Raw genomic sequence first — 17,827 nt, 5'->3', positions numbered from 1 at the left:
AATCCACTCAGAATGCAGGACCTGAAATGCAGCGAGAGAATGATTCTGTTCAACTCCAAGGAGAGAGAGGATTGTACTGAATTTTAAGGCATCCCCCAACCACACGTGTGGCCTGGAAGACCGGTATTTAGGTTCCCGAGAATTCCCACCAGCAAGTGGACTTCATGGCTTGCCGCAAGAGTGCAATAGGTCTGCAAGAACAGCCACACTCCCGTGGTTTTAACCTTTGTGCATTGATGTGCAGGGAGCGTGTTTCAACCCTTATTGATACAACTGCAGCAACCATTCAGAAACATTCAAGTGCCTTCCAATTCCCAATCTGCATCGCCCAGCTAAGCTTCAGGCTCAGCAGAGATGCAGCACTAGCATTTACAGCTGCAGCTTGCACTCATCTGTGCTGAAAACTGTTTGATTTACAACAGAACAAGAGTAATTAGTAATATTCTACGCTTACATATACGTGTTTTAAAACTACAGATCATGCGCCCATTACAAAGCTTCTGGGTGTATTCACAGCTTAGACCCCCTCAACACGCAACAGCTTCAAGGATCCCAAAGCACTTTACAAACTACGGGTCAGATCGTGCCATGTGCTGAGAGCCTTCATTGCATGCTGAAGTCAATGGAGGCACATGGGATTGTGTCCTTTATACACATAGCCCCACTGATATGCATCTACCCAGGGGATAGGACAGCAGCTGGTATACTTCATCTTATAAGGGAGAAGGGATATCTGGGGCCCAAGATACCAGGGAGAAAACCCTATTCTTAAGAAATCTACCATGGGATTTTTAGGGTATGTTTACACTGCAGTGTAAGCCCAGGAGTTGAACTCAGGCTCAAGCCTAGCCCCCCTTACATCCACCCATAAATCGCTCTAACACAAGGCTCAGATCCAGGGTCCCAGGACCTTACGTGGGTGGAGGGTCTGAGCCTGAGTCAAGCTGGGACCCTGCGTTCAAGTCCTATTGGTTTGCAGTGCAGACACAGCCCCCCTGGACTCAGGCTCTGGGAGTCTGTCAAAAACATCCCACAATCCTACGGGTCAACCTTTGTCCTCTGGACAGTCAATTTTTCCCACACAGCACCACAAACTAAGGGCTAGAGTGGCCACATATTGGGAGGAATTCTGGGATACGGGTGATTGGACTTGGGCTGCATAATGTACTGTAGATGCTGGAGCCCCAGGCTGGGACCCAGGGTTCAACAATTCCTAAGCTGGGGTTACAAATGAATGTAGATGCTCATGCCCTAGGTTAACAAACCAACGTTGGGCATATATTGCATGGTAGACATACCCTTTGCATGAGTACACCCAGCAAACAAGAGCTTGTTTTTAAAGTTCTCTTCTGGAACTCAAACGAACGCGCGCGCACATGCACACAGGCACACGCACACGCACACACAGAGTAAACTGCACACTTTTTCCACCACAGAAGGTCTTGGATGACACTGCCAGGAAGTGACTGTGTGTTTTGAGGGGCCTCATCTGTATCATCCTTTTTTGGGGAACTCTCCGCCTCTGGCACTAGCCCTGGTGTTAATAACAATGGCAGTGCTGGCGTAGAGAAGCACTGGTGCTTTCTACCTCCACCTCATCTACACCTGCTCTGAGCTGCCAGGTTTTCTGAAAGAGACTAGCATAGCCAGGGAGCACAGGTATTTCATACCCGAGTCTTAAACCATTCTGCCATAACGTGGTAAGTGAAATTGTTAATGCCAGGAATTGCCGTCTGAAAGGAACGAGGCAAAACCGACTTTTAGAGCCAATCTACAGCACGAGGTAACACTCGTACCCATTCTGCCTTCAACCAGCACAGGAAAAGTCAGTCCTCTACCAGGCAACCCCAAAAAGTCAGGACTCTTATTCTAGCACATCTCTTGGCCAGTCTCTAGCATTAATTTAATGCCAGCTTCTGTAGCTTAGGTAATTACTAGTTATGTAGCAACTGGGAAAAAAAGAAAGGGGCACTTTATCTTTCACTCCTCCCTGGAGCAAGCGAAGGCTGAATCAATGCAGAGAGCAAACCTGCTGTTGGGAAATCCAACAAGGCACCCATGGGGCAGGGCTGTCATGCAGCATTACTCACCTTCAGCTTGTTGTGGTGCTCCGTGTGGGAGGAGAGGAGTTCCTCCGTGCACTGCACATCGTTGGGAAGCTCAGTCTCTGCCAGGTCCGTTCCAAAGGTCTGTAGCATCTGTGCTGTCGTTTTCACTGTCATGGCAAAGTTCTCAATGGCCTGGAACAGCAGCAGCATTATACAGAGTCACAAGCTGGTTATTTCGCAGTTCAATAGTATTTCTTAGTGTATGGTACCATGCTCTGAAGTGGTGAATGTAACATACTGGTAAAGGGTGTCACGTCTCCTTCTAGTGCAGGGGTTCTCAAAGTGTGGGTTGGGACCCCAAAGTGGGTCGGGACCCCATTTTAATGGAGTTGCCAAGGTTGGTGTTGGCCCCAGCAAGTCTGAAGCCAAAGTGTGAGCCCCACCGCCTGGGCCTGAAGCCAAAGCCAAAAGCCCACCGCCCAGGCTAAGGTTACATGCCCCCCGCCCAGGGCAGAAGCCCTTGGGCTGCAGCTTTGGCCCCCCACCCATGGCGGAGATCAGGTGGTGGGGTTCGGGCAGGTTTAGTCTTTGGTCCCCTCTCCTGGGGTTGGGTAGTAATTTTTGTTGTCAGAAGGGGGTCACAGTGCAATGACATTTGAGAACTGCTGCTCTAGTGGATGGTCTACTACGGGATAACAGGTTAATACTGCTACTAGCTAATGGAGTTAGTCCTTTAGCTCAAGCTGTAGAGTTCAGTGCTGCGGTGCTGCAGAACCCAGGTGCAAGTCTTGTTGACAGCCCAGGCAGCACATCATCACGAGGCAGATCAACAATTACAATCACCTCCATTTCCCTGCTGGGGAAATTCCCAGAGCTAATGTGACTTGCCTAAAGCCACAGGGTGTCGGTGTGGGAGCCAAGATCAGAATTTAAAGAATCCTGGCTCTCAGTCCTGTGTGAAGCCCACTAGAATATTCTGCAATGTTGAAAGCATTTACGTAAGGCCTTATCTAGGCTGAGGGGAAATTGAAGTACTCAGCAAGGCCTTTTCCAGTTAATGTTTTTATAGTCAGATCTTCACTGAGGGAGAATATCTGTCTACATCTCACGTATCAGGAGGCACAAATCCAGAATGCCTATCTGTACTTGAAGCAATATTCCACAGTCATCCCCTTCCATTCTTTTGCCCGTATTGCAATGGTCCCCAAACTTTTCGTGGCCACGGGCCCCCCTTACCTCGTCCACGCTCACCCACCTCTGGGACCGGAAGCAGGGATGGGGCTCCTGAGGGGGAGACGGGCATGAACAGGGGTAAGGGGGCTGAGGTTTGTTGGCATCGAGGTTTGTTCAACAGCTTCCACCCCACCATCAACCTCAGCCTGGACCAATCTACATGGGAGATCCACTTCCCAGACACCACGGTGCAAATAAGTGATGGTCACATTAACACCACCCTATACTGAAAACCTACCGACCGCTATGCCTACCTTTATGCCTCCAGCTTCCATCCCGGGCACATCACACAATCCATTGTCTACAGCCAAGCACTGAGGTACAATCGCATCTGCTCTAACCCCTCAGACAGAGACCAACACCTACAAAATCTCCACCAAGCATTCTCAAAACTACAATACCCGCACGAGGAAATAAGGAAACAGATCAACAGAGCCAGACATGTACCCAGAAGCCTTCTACTGCAAGACAAACCCAAGAAAGAAACCAACAGGACTCCACTGGCCATCACATACAGTCCCCAGCTAAAACCCCTCCAACACATCATCAGGGATCTACAACTCATCCTGGACAATGATCCCACACTTTCACAGGCCTTGGGTGGCAGGCCAGTCCTTGCCCACAGACAACCTGCCAACCTGAAACATATTCTCACCAGCAACTGCACACTGCACCATAATAACTCTAGCTCAGGAAGCAATCCATGCAACAAACCTCGATGCCAACTCTGCCCACCCATCTACACCAGCAACACCATCACAGGACCTAACCAGATCAGCCACACCATCACCGGTTCATTCACCTCCACGTCCACCAATATAATATATGCCAGCAATGCCCCTCTGCTATGTACATCGGCCAAACTGGACAGTCTCTATGGAAAAGGATAAATGGACACAATTCAGATATTAGGAATGGCAATATACAAAAACCTATGGAAGAACACTTCAACCTCCCTGGCCACACTATAGCAGATCTTAAGGTGGCCATCCTGCAGCAAAAAAACTTCAGGACCAGACTTCAAAGAGAAACTGCTGAGCTTCAGTTCATCTGCAAATTTGACACCATCAGCTCAGGATTAAACAAAGACTGTGAATGGCTTGCCAACTACAAAACCAGTTTCTCCTTCCTTGGTTTTCACACCTCAACTGCTAGAAAAGGGCCTCATCCTCCCTGATTGAACTAACCTTGTTATCTCTAGCTTGCTTGCATATATATACCTGCCCCTGGAAATTTCCACTACATGCATCTACGAAGTGGGTATTCACCTACGAAAGCTCATGCTCCAAAATGTCTGTTAGTCTATAACATGCCACAGGATTCTTTGCTGCTTCAACGATTATTAACACTCTTATATGATGTACGTATGGCAAATCCACGAAGGACTTGTTATGCTGGAAAGATGGGACCAAAATGTGCTTAAACCAGCCATGTCCAGAAGAGTTGATAAGTAGTTTTTCTCCAGAGAAAGAAGAGAGGCCAACACCTCAAGCCAGGTGTGTCCAAATTCAATGGGCTATTCATTTGTGAGAGTTGCAGGAACAGATCATTTGCATTGTAAAAATCACCAGTGGGGGAGTAGACTGCATGGAGTCTACACCAGACAGCATGGTGACCACACCCAGCAGGGAAAAGGAGCCTTGTCTTGGCTGCCTTTTCACAGACTACATTTCAAAGGTTTACTGGACTAGAAAAAGAAAGGGGAGAGAACCCCACAGTTATCCATTACTGGGCAGATACAAGAGGCCAGAGCTCTTCTACATCTGAGAAAAGGGGATCCTTCAACCAAGGGGGTTGAAGTCTCTGGGAACTGAATATAGGTGAGAAAGCTGCTCAGGTAAAGATTGTAACTTGCTGAAATTAAGTTTCAGAAGTGGGTTTTTTACTGTGGAACACTGGAACAGTTTGCCTAGGGAAGTTGTGGAATCTCCATCTCTGGAGATATTTAAGAGTAGGTTAGATAAATGTCTATCAGGGATGGTCTAGACAGTATTTGGTCCTGCCATGAGGGCAGGGGACTGGACTCGATGACTTCTCGAGGTGCCTTCCAGTCCTAGAGTCTATGAATCTATGAAAGCTTATGCCTAAATAAATCTGTTAGTCTTTAAGGTGCCACCGGACTCCTCGTTGTTTTTGTGGACACAGCCTAACACGGCTACCCCTCTGATACTTAGTCACAGAGGTGTGTTTTTGCTTTTGTTTGTAACCATTTGTCTCTTTATCTCTCGAACCTGAACTCGCTTTTTTTAACCGAATAAACTTGTTTTATATTTTATCTAAACCAACCGAGTGCTTTGCCTGCACTGAAGTGATTGTTAATGCCAGTCAAGATAACAGGCTGCGGTGTCTGTCTCTTTAAAGCAGAAGCAAACGTAATTGCTTCTGCACATGTCCCAGGAGAGAGCTGGACACTGCAGGGAGACAGATTTGGAGAAATTCGGGATGGGGGGAGTGTTGGAGTCACTGTGCAAACAGTAGCTGGGCTGTGGAAGCCAGGGTATGATCTGTATGCTTGTTTGCTGGCTGTTCATGTCTAGGTTGTGAGCCACAGCTGCACAGCCCTGAAGACACCCAAAGCTGCAGGGCAGGCAGTGACACTATCCTTTACTGGTCTGGGCTGAACCCCAGAACTTCACAGCAGGGGACATGAAAGTCCCATACAAAAGCAAGAGGCATGAAGCAATGAGGAAATCAGTCCCTGTGAGAAAATCATGCCCTTCGCAATGTGGTTTGTCATAAGGAACTAGCCAGAAATATTCAGAGACATTTCTTCTGAGAGTTTTAAGCCTGCATTGGTGGTCAATAACAGAGTTCGGCCAAAACGACCACTGAGCTCAGAACACTTCCCGACTTAGGGCTTAGTTCCACACATCCCCAGAGGTCCCAATCCTACAGGCAGATCTGCCCAGATGGACCTCGGCACTGCTCACAGCCCCAGTGAAATCAATCCCTTTCCAGATCAGGGCTCAACTTTGCATCTTGCTCCTTTCTGCATAAGAAGATGAACTAATACCTTGGTTCTTAACAGTCCTGAATTTGAGATAAGGTCTTTGCAGCTGCCATCCTTTCCTAGACAATAACATATTCTTGTATATGGATGATTAGCCACTGGAATATATTAATCAACCCAAGAGGGGTGATTAAACATCCAAGCAAGTAACAAGTTCTTTCGAGGTCAATAGAAGAGAAAAGTCTTTCTTCGTGCCTTCCAGTTGAAATTATTACTGCCATACTGTTCTTGGGTTATTGAAGAAATCAGACCCACTCTGTCATGCATTTTTACATAATGAAGAAATGAAAACAAAGGCAAATATACTCCAAGGGGATTCCATGTCATTGCACATGCGCAGAGTTCATCGCCTCCACAGATTTCTTTGCTTCCCCGCAGAAAAATGACTTATGATGGGGAAGTAAAGGGAAGGCGCAAGAGCGATCACGCACCCTCCCTAGCAGGGCAGGCAGGTCGGTTTGGGCACCTGGAGCAGCTGGCAGAGACATAAATCGCTGCCGGAGTAGGGGGGCTGGGCAGTCATGCATGTGAGAGAGAGAGACACTCTGTCCCTCTCACTCCCTATTGCAGTATGCTCATGCTCAGCGTGGAGGGGCTTGGCTTTGGGGTGTTTCTGAAGAGGTAGGTATGGGGCAGGCTCTATCCCCTCCGGCAGAGCAGAATGTAGCAGCCTGCCTGCTTAGTGAACTGTTCCCATTGTTCTTAGTGAATTCTCCCAGGAGTATAAACAGATGTAAAAATTTTAAGGCTCCTTTACATTGTCAGAGTGGTGTAAAGGACTCTTATTGTAAAGGACAGGAAGGCCTTATAAATGCTTACGGTGCTTTAGTGATTAGAACTGGTCTAAATTTTTGGACTGGAAAAATTTCCTATCAAAAATGTGCTCCATGAACTGTTTGCTACTGACCTCTCCGGAGATGGTCAGTAGCCAATATAAATTGTGAGTTTGAGTCCCCAGCCCTCACTTGCTCTTCAGTTGCCTATGATGTAACGCTGAGCATATGGCTGCTTATATTTGTTGACTAATAGCTAGAAGTAAAGGATGAATACTAGCTACATTACTATTAGACAAAGGGGGCTTGGGAGTTTCCTCCAATGCTCCCCACTCCCATTCTCCATCCATTGTACTGTAGAGTTAAATAAATGATCAAAATAATTGAAACCAGAGTGAATATATTGAGTTGTTTTAACAAATAAAATATGCAGAGTTTGGTAGAATTTTAAAATATTGTGCATAGAATTTTTAGTTTTTTTATTCAAAATTTTTAATTTTTTGGCACAGAATTCCCCCAGGAGCAAAAATAAAATCCAGTGGCTTCAGTGTTTTTTTCCTCACAAACACAGGAATATTTGATTCTCGTTAAAGTGAGATTCTTAGGCTCTGATTCAGGAAGACACTTAAGCACATGCTTAAAGTTAACCATGTGCTGAAGTCTCATTGCTTTGCTGTATAGAGATGCTGTGTTGAACTGGGGTCCTATTACAGAGAAGCATTTAGATGTAAGCTTCACATACCAGTCTTGTCAAGCCCCTACAATATTTTGGAGGGTCTTTTCTCTCTCCATTATGTAGTGGATTTGGGTGAGTAGATTCCATTAAGCTCTAATAAAAGTCACAGGCCTAACTTTAACTGGAGAATCATCCTTTAATATTTAAGTTTAAATCATTGCCTGAAGACTTCAGGGATGCAGAATTGAATGAATACAAGACACAATACTCACAGTTCGATGGTGTATCCATTGACTGTGGCCATACTCCAGGGTTCCCCCTAACTCCCGGGTTAGCTGACTTTTGTCAATATAGCCATGTAGATCAGAAACTGAATTTAACATGATGATCTGCAATGATGAATCCAAACACAGTGTATTAATTGAGAGAGATAACATGGCACTTTAGATCCTTCCTCCTAGGTTCCCTATTCACCGTATATGTGTATGGCCAAATTCCATGCTGACTTAGACCCTGCGCATTTCCAACAAAGCCAATAATTTGACATTATTTATAATATATATCTGCACTTTCATCAGAGCACCTCTGTGATATATAGATAAATATACTTGGTCCTGCTGGTGAAAGCAGGGGGCTGGACTCGATGACCTTTCAGGGTCCCTTCCAGTTCTATGAGATATAAATATATATATAAATTTACACCACTGTCACTCCACTGCGTTCAGTGAAGTTACTCCTCATATACCCTGGAGTCATGAGTCCTGATTCCTGCTCTAACCCTTACATGAGCTACCTTCCCAGCCCACCTTAAAAACTAGAACTGCATGATGAAAGAAAGGCCGATTTGCATTAAGCTTCAGATTCATGGATTTCATAGACTCCACGGCCAGAAGGGACCACTGTGATCACCTCCTGTAAAACACAGCCCATAGAACTTCTCCCGCAATAATTCCCACAGCATATCTTTAAGAACATCAACCCTAATTTTCTGCTACAATCACGCGCAAGCAGCTATGCAAATAACACTCATTTCAATGTACAGTGTTGTTTTCTTAGCAGCTGGAATGCACAATGACTTGAGGGGCAACAAGGAGGTCCTGGGTAAGCACCATTAGAAATCTGAAATACCAGATTTTGATTAAATACATGAAACATCCTTGTTTGCTGCATCATTCAATGTAATAATATAATCTAGCTTTTCTGTAGCTCTTTTCCTCTTTCGCTGGATTTGCCTCAAACACCCCACCCTGCTAGCAAATGTTGATCCTTTTGGGGAAAGTTGAGGGGATTCTGCAAACATTCTGTGCTAGTGGGTTGTTATTCCACCTGGAGAAAAGGGAGATGGGAGCGGGTGTCTGAGGATAGAGGATAGGTGGTATGGGCTGAGCAGCTCTGCAGGAGGAATTTTAGGAGCAGCCATGCCTGCGGAGAAGGGTTGAGTTGCTCTTGTTTAACTGATTGTTTACTTTGTTAATAAAAGCCATACACTGGGTATGGGCTGAGTTTTATACAGCAGGTTGAGAAAGCCAGTTTACCTTGCCTTAGCCAATAAAGCATAATCAGCCACAGATAAGAAACACATTAAAATGCAAATGAAGGCTAATCAGTAGAGGGGAGCTTTGGCACGGAGAGAAGCACTTAAGAAAGGTACCAGATTAAGGGCCCTGGAAACTGAAGTCCTCCACCTACAGAGCATACACAATGTGTCAATAACATTTCTCCTCTTTGCGGCCTTGTCCCAACATGCTGCGACATGGACAGAACGTCTGGGCAGAGAGTAACTCTGGGTATGTCTACACTACAGGATTATTCTGATTTTACATAAACCGGTTTTGTAAAACAGATTGTATAAAGTAGAGTGCACGCAGCCACACAAAGCACAATAATTCGGTGGTGTGCGTCCATGTACCGAGGCTAGCATCGATTTCCGGAGTGTTGCACTGTGGGTAGCTATCCCGTAGCTATCCCATAGTTCCCGCAGTCGCCCCCGCCCATTGGAATTCTGGGTTGAGATCCCAGTGCACGATGGGGCAAAAACAGTGTCACGGGTGATTCTGGGTAAATGTTGTCACTCATTCCTTCCTCCGTAAAAGCAACGGCAGACAATCATTTTGCACCCTTTTTCCCCTGGATTGCCCTGGCAGACGCCATAGCATGGCAACCATGGAGCCCGTTTTGCCTTTTGTCACTGTCACCGTATGTGTACTGGATGCTGCTGACAGAGGCGGTACTGCAGCGCTACACAGCAGCATTCATTTGCCTTTGCAAGGTAGCAGAGATGGTTACCAGTCGTTCTGTACCGTCTGCTGTGCCATTGTAAATTGGCGATGAGATGACGGTTATCAGTCACTCTGTACCGTCTGCTGCTGTCATGGGTGCTCCTGGCTGACCTTCGCTGAGGTCGGCCCGGGGCGCAAAGACAAAAATGGGAATGAATCCCCCGGGTCATTCCCTCCTTTATGTTGTATCTAAAAATAGAGTCAGTCCTGCCTAGACTATGGGGCAAGTGTACTAGAGAACCAGTGTATCAGAGAACCAGAGAGCACAGCCGCTCTGTGTCAGATCCCACAGAAATGATGAGCTGCATGCCATTCTACGGGGTGTTCTTGCAGCAACCCCACCCGTTGCTTCCCTCCTCCCCCAACCCTTCTGGCCTACCATTGCAGCGTCCCCCCATTTGTGTGATGAAGTAATAAAGAATGCAGGAATAAGAAACACTGACTTTTTAGTGAGATAAAATGAGGGGGAGGCAGCCTCCAGCTGCTATGATAGTCCAGGCAGGACATTAAATGGTGGAGGGGAGAGGAGCGCAGCCTCCCGCTGCTATGATAGTCCAAACAGTACAGAATCTTTTCTTTAGACATGAAAGGGGGGGGGGGCTGATGGAGTTCAGCCCCCAGTTGCTATGATGAGGACGGTTACCAGCCCTTCTGTACCATCTGCCGGGAATAACCGGGAGTCATTCCTATTTTTACCCAGGCGTCCCCGGCCAACCTTACCTGAGGCCAGCCAGGAGCACTCATGGGCTGATGACGAGGACGGCTATCAGTCCTACTGCACTGTACCGTCTGCCACTGGGGAGGGGAGGGGAGAGGATGCTGTTGTTCATTGCTCCAGCACCGTGTCTACCAGCAGCATGCAGTAGACATACAGTAGACATACGGTGACATTGAAAAAAGTCAAGAAATGATATTTTTTCCTTTTCTTTCACGGGGGGGGGGGGGATTCAGTTCAGATTGCTGTCCAGAGCGGTCACAGTGGTGCACTGTGGGATACCACCCAGAGGCTAATACCGTCGATTTGCGGCCACACTAACCCTAATCCGATATGGTAATACCGATTTCAGCACTACTCCTCTCGTCAGGAAGGAGTACAGAAACCGGTTTAAAGAGCCCTTTATATCGATATAAAGGGCCTCATTGTGTAGACGGGTGCAGCGTTAAATCGGTTTAACGCTGCTAAAATTGGTATAAACGTGTAGTGTAGACCAGGCCTCAGTCTTCCTTCCCATTTGATTCTTGGCTTCTCTGCTAATGTTGCTAACAGGACTCAAGGCCACTAGGAACTCAAATAAGACCCCTCTGGTTGTAGGTCTACAAACTGCCAGCAGCTGGAAAAGTCAGCCAGTCACTACGGTACCAGCCTGGGCCAGATTCAGATCAGAGATTCCATAAAAATCTCTGAAAATCTCCATAATCCATTTCTAATCCTGTGAACTATCCAGGCCCCTGGCAATCCTTTATTTGACACTTTTAAGCCTATTGGTAGTTATGCCCTTAAAACCCTCAGATGATGGATAATGTCATGTGGGTAAACCAATTAGAATGGACTCATTCGGCAAATCCTCAGTCGTTCATTTAGATACAATGTTTATTTCAGGCCGGTGGGCCTGACCACTTGGAGCAGAAGAGGAACTGGAACGTCAAAGGCCATTTTTATTGCTACAGGTATAAATGTCCCTTTCAGAAATTGCTATATTAGACTCCTATAGCACCTTCCATCTAAGGAGCTGAAAGCAAGTTACAAACATTAATGGATCTGCACAATGCCTTTATGAGGTAGGTAGCTAGCTAGTAGGCATCATTATTACCTCTGTTTTACAGAGAGGTTAAAGTGGCTGATTTTCAGGCAGCCTGATTGCCCAGAACTCCATCTGAAGTCAATGGGAGATGCTCAGGGTCGCTGAAAGTCATGTCCTAAATGACTCACATTGTAAAGAACTGGGAATGGAACCCAAGTCTCCTGACTCCCAGCCCTCTGTGTTAACAAAGGAAGTATGACGTAGGGATTAAGAGCACAGGACTGGGAAATGGGAGTTCTGGTTTTATCCCTGGCACTGATCTTCTGCGTGAACTTGGACAAGTCACCTAACCCTTCTGTGTTGCTGTTTCCCAAGCTATACAGTGGAGATAACAGCAGCATGCTCAGGGCATGATTCGGAAATTGACTCACTATGGATGGACGCTTCCACCTGTGTGGAGATAAATGCAGGCTCATGGCCTCTGGTACTCTATTAGCTAGCACTTTATACATCCAACAGGTTAGATTAGATGCTTCAAACAGGTTGTAAGTTTAATTTACCAATCTTTGAGTGCTTTGAGATCCTCAGGCTCCTTGACCCTGAACTCCAGGATCCTGCCATAGTCAACTCTGTGCACAGTCATGGGATGTTTCATCCACCCAAATGAAACACATTCAAAAGAGAAAAGTCAAAAGAAAAGCTATGCCCAGAATGTTCATCCAGAGCCTGCTTTGTGATGTTGCAAGTTGGGAGGCTCACAGAGACTAGCTCAAGTATAAGGGGGGATCCGTGTTAGTCTGTATCCACAAAAACAACAAGGAGTCCGGTGGTACCTTAAAGACTAACTGATTTATTTGGGCATAAGCTTTCATGGGTAAAAAACCTCACTTCTGAGGTTGTATCTGAAGAAGTGGGTTTTTTACCCATGAAAAGCTTATGCCCAAATAAATCTGTTAGTCTTTAAGGTGCCACTAGACTCCTTGTTGTTTTTAGAGACTATCTCAATTTGGATTAGCATCAGCCTGGAGCGTGAAGATAGGGGGCTGATTGGGAACTGCAAGTCACTTAAGAAATGTCAGTCTGAACGGCTTTGCTGCTGACTTGGTGACAGTGTTCTGCTGCTCCAGTCTTCTACGGACATCAACATGGAACACTGGCATGTGGGAAGGGTTTTACTTGGCACACTAGGCAAACAGCAAAGCTGTTAACGTAGCCAGGCAGAGTGCCAGTCCAGAGCCAGGTAAATCATGCAGCAGTGGGTCCTTGAAACTACAAAAGCAGGAGCGGGAGCAATCTGGCATGTTAGGGACCTAGTCCTGTAATGCTCAGAACACCCTCAATTCCCACTGTCTTTGATCAAACAGAATGAAGAGGCCACCATGGCTGGTGTTGAGGAGGCAGGACAGGAGGAGGGAGCAGTAGCTTAGGTTAGAGATTATGAGGGCCTGGATAAATTGTTTAACAATGAAGATAGGGCAGGAGGGGGCATATTTTTGAGGCAAAACCGTCAGTTTTCAGTGCTGGGGTCTATGTGAGCGGAGACAAACTACACCGAGGTTGCAAAGCTGGGGAAGTGGGAAGTTCACAGAATTGTCAACTGCATGGACCTAAATCAGTCTCTCCTAATGGACTGAGCATGCTGTAAAGGCAGCTTCACTTTATTCAGCTTCAGTATTCAGCAGCCAGAACGAAGGATCATTTAGCTGCACTTCCTCTCATGGAAGATCCTGGAGCTACTTCCTGAATTCAGTTTAGTGTCCTGAACTGGTTCTGCTCAGGTAAACCCAGGCATAATCCAGTATTGCTACATTATGCATGAGAAACAAGCCATGGTTCCCACCCAGCCAAATACTGGTATAACTCGGCACACCTATTTTATTAACCATATTTACACACTGTATCTTGTATCAATCCTACTTTTCCTTTTCATGTTTGCAGCATATTTTGTTTCAGCCTCTATAGTCTAGTCCTAACTCAGCTGCCTCTCTGCAGAGGAAATGCACCACCTATGAGCTGCATGATGAAACTACTGTTGCCAGCCCAATGTCTTTCTTTAATTTATACAAATCTCCAAACTGTTGAAAGGCAAAGGGACAACTAATGTGATCTGGTGGATAGGGCAACTGGGTTCTTTTCCCGGATCTGACACTGATTCACTGGGCAATCGCAAGCGAGACACCTGGGAGGAAATTGTTTAAAAAAGTCTCCACTAATTTTGAGTGCCCAACCTGAGACACCTTGATCCTTATTTTCAAAGATGATGGACACACGTAGCTCCCCCAGACTTCAGCCTGAGCTGCGGGTGCTCAGCAATTCTGAAAATCAGACTCCACAGTGTCTGAAGCTGGGTACCCAAATATGGAGGAATCTAAAATCTATGAAAGTTTTAGAAAATGTAGGCCATAACTGCTCTATGCCTCAGTTTCTCCATCTGCAAACCAGCTGCATCATCCTTCTATGATACGAATAATAATGAATAACTCAGTGCCCCATCCTGTGAACATCCTCAACTCCCAGACATCAAAGTACTTAACTCTGATTTCAACCACCCCGCAGCATTTGGAGCAGAATCTTTACTTTTCTCTTAAAAGATTCAATGAGTATGAAGGAGGCTGAACTGTTGGGAAATGTAATTCTGTAGCAAACCCATCCCTGTCTGGGGAGCGACATCTGATGCAGCAGCTGCGGAAATATCTTGCCGCTAATTGAGGACAAGAGCATGCCTTTTTATAAGCAGCGTTCTGTCACGCTTGCTGGGTGTGATGGGAACATTTTTCATCTTTAATTTGAGAATGGAATAAACGGTGGGTATTTGCATTGGGTTTAGGACTATAATTCCCCAACACAAGCCTGCACCGCTGCCATCAGTGGGAGAAGGACCAGGCCCAAATATTTCAATGAAAATGGAGGCTCTAAGCCGCTGTCCACGTTGGAGTGGAGATGAGGGAAGCTTGCCCACTAGACATCATTCCCATAAGCCTTGTGATTGGCTGAGGTAGGTACCAGGTACCCACGCACACAGAGGGAATGCAGCACCCACCACTCCATCCAGTTACAGGATGCAGTGTGCGCACCTCTGTGCGAGCCCAGCTCCGTTGGTCCGGACGGAACCACTTTCAATCCACCCTTCCAAGTGCCATTTAGAAATCCTGGGACACCGCTGGGGCTAGACTCCACCAGTCCTCATGTACCAAAAGGATTGTGCCTACAGTAACCCACTGGTAAGTATATGTTTACAAGTTCCCTTCCTCTGTGCCCAGTCCGTGGAGTATCTGAGTTGGTTACAGCCGCTGTTACAAAGTCTCGGCTCACAAACTCAAGCTGTAGCAACTGTTGGTGTTAGCTCTGGAGGTCTCCGATTCAGTCCCCAATGTGGGGGCCAGCATGGTAGCGGTCACACTTGCCCCTACACCTGAACTACAAAGGGGAAACAAGACTATTTGTGCTGTCTACCCGCACCCCCTTGCACATCTATACGGGACATGGCACAGCCCAGCCCACAATGAACACATAATAAGAAAGGCTACGATTTAGTCACAGAGGTCACGGAATCTGAGACTTCCAAAGACCTCCAGGACTTCCAGGGGCGGCTCTAGCTTTTTTGGAGCCCCAAGCATGGCAGGCAGGCTGCCTTTGGCGGCGCACCTGCGGGAGGTCCCCAGTCCCGCGATTTCAGCGGCTTGACTGCGGGAGGTCCACCCGTCCTGCGGCTTCTGCGTACCCACCGCCGAATCTGTGGGACTGGCGGACCTCCTGCAGGCAAGCCGCCAAAGGCAGCCTGACTGCCGCCCTAATGGCGACCGGCAGGAGGCCCCCGTGGCCTGCCGGCTCAGGCACGTGCTTGGAGCGCTGGTGCCAGGGTTCCGCAGCGGCAGAGGACTGTGAGGTACTCCCGCCGCGTAAGGCAGTGGTGCCCCCAAGCTCCCAGCCGCCGCAGGTGAGATACCCCAGGGTTCCTGGCCCCTGCCAGTGGCGTGGGGGATCTCCGCAGCTCCCCACCCACTGGCAGCAGCATGGGGGGACCCCCACAGTTCCCTGCCCGTTGCCGGCAGGGGATCCTCGCAGCTCCCCACCCATTGCTGGCAGTGGCAGGGGATCGCTGCTGCCGGCAGCAGGGGGATTTCCGCAGCACCCTGGCCACTGCTGCATGTCCCAGAGGGATTTCCGCGGCTCTCCACACAGCTGGGGGAGGCAGGGGACGCTGCAGCTCCCAGCTACAGCTGGTGAGGGTGGGGTGTAGGGGGGCCTGGAAGCTTCCAGCCACTAGGCATCTGCTCAGCTCCTTCCCATTTTATCACAGATATTTTTAGTAAAAGTCAGGGACAGGTCACAGGAGTCTGTGAATTTTTCTTTATTGCCTGTGACCTGTCTGTGACTTTTACTAAAAATATCCGTGACAAAATCTTAGCCTTACACATAAGCAATAACCGTTCTGCTCCTGCTTGTAATGAGGTCAGTGGACGTTTGCCATTATGCAACTAGGCTCAAACACTGAGCTATCAACCAGACCTAGCAAGGTGGGTTCTTTTGCCAATCAATTTAAACCAAAAGTCCCGTGGAAAAACAATTAAATAAAAGCATGATGAAAACTCCCTGTATAATCGTTATTACTTACTTAGCGGGTTCAGCAGTGTACAGAATATGAATTAAAACAATATGAAATAATAATAACTATTATACATTTTTATTTGTAAGAGACCCCATATCCAAAGGCAAATACACAATTATGAGCAGATTTGAAATAAGCTTAGGTAATATGGCTTAATACGTAAACCTCCGAGCTGGCACAGAATTCTCTACGTGTATCACATTATATTACACTCTACCCCTAATACAATGAAGGAAATGAACAAACGTGCTTTGGGTGGTGGGGAGGGTTGGGGGCAGAAGAGTCATTCTGAACAGATAGAATGGCATTCAGACACACAACGGGGGCTCTGACAAATTGTTAGTGGATGACAGGGCCTATGGGAAAGTACTGACTACCGGGAAATATAATAACCCGTTGTGACTGGATGCAGCTGGCCCTAAAGGAGACCCCCATGCTCTGATTACACCCCATCCAAGGAAACAGCAATGTGTGAGGAAAGGAGCAGTAAAGATTGGTCCTCCAGGCCTGCCTCGAGAGGACTAGCTGAAGTAGCCATCTCGGAAACTACACAAACGAGGTCGTCTGTGGGCTAACGACAGCCACACCCAGCCAGCTCCATTGAAAGAAGCTGCAGGGCCATAGATAGCAGGACAGTCCCTGGCTGAGATCAGAGGAGCAGGGAAGGATGCTCCTCTCCGGCCAAAGGAGCCTGGGGATTAGTCAGGGTGATCTCTGGCTACACTTGCATAGCTGAGTTTGCAGGTAGAGAGGGACTGGGAACTGTGGCCCTGAGCAAAGGGTGAAGGATAAAGGGGCCAGGTGCAAAGAAGCCCAGGGAAGTAGAAGAAATAAACTGAACTGAGCAGTATGTAGCTGCTGGGTATAGGGTCCCTGAGTTGGAACCCAGAGTAGTGGGCAGGCTCGGGTTCCCGCACCAGCAAAGTGGCATAAATCCAGAGAAGTAGGGGGAGGAGGGGAGAAACAGGCCCAACCCACACCTTGAGAAAGGGCCAGGGCTCATTTGTAAGCCCGAGCAAAGGCCTGAATTTCAAGGGCACACAGCCAGGGCTGAAGACCCTGGTGTGGGCAGACTGACTCTGGCTGAACTCTTTGCTACCCCAAAAGGAACTCATTTGATTCTGTGACCTGGCCAGAGGGCTAAGCCACTGAAATGCACCAAACAAGGCTGACAACCTACAGGGGGCACCAGGAGTGGGAAACAGTCTGCAGTGCAGCATGCAGCCACAAGGAGGCACCCAAGCGGTGAGTGTCCCCCTTGACACCCTTCTAGAAGGAAAAAAAACTATTCTACACTATTCAACCCAAAACACCCAGTATCTGGACCATTTTTGTAGTATTTGCTTTTATAAAGGAGCACTTGTAAAATAGTACAAGAGTATTTATCAGGACAGGAGATTTTATAGGGGTTTTATGGTGATGGACTGCTTTGCTGATGGCATCATCAATATCTTTTA

General features: G+C 47.3%; 1 protein-coding gene across 4 annotated transcripts in view; it reads right to left on the bottom strand.

Annotated features, from left to right (window-relative positions):
- Nucleotides 1-17,827, bottom strand: part of MCF2L2 (MCF.2 cell line derived transforming sequence-like 2) — a 296,056-nt gene that overhangs the window by 172,880 nt on the left and 105,349 nt on the right. For all 4 annotated transcript variants that reach the window (XM_030575473.1, XM_030575475.1, XM_030575476.1 and 1 more), the window contains exons 6-7: nucleotides 8,013-8,129; nucleotides 2,091-2,240 (exon numbers count right to left, since the gene is read on the bottom strand). In XM_030575473.1, the coding sequence (XP_030431333.1) occupies nucleotides 2,091-2,240; nucleotides 8,013-8,129 (267 nt within the window). The remainder of the gene's footprint in view (nucleotides 1-2,090; nucleotides 2,241-8,012; nucleotides 8,130-17,827) is intronic.

The sequence above is a fragment of the Gopherus evgoodei genome, chromosome 9 (assembly GCF_007399415.2).
Source record: "Gopherus evgoodei ecotype Sinaloan lineage chromosome 9, rGopEvg1_v1.p, whole genome shotgun sequence".
NCBI lineage: Eukaryota > Metazoa > Chordata > Testudines > Testudinidae > Gopherus > Gopherus evgoodei.
The sequence above is the reverse complement of the archived record's forward strand: the minus strand, read 5'-3'. Positions and strand labels throughout refer to the sequence as shown.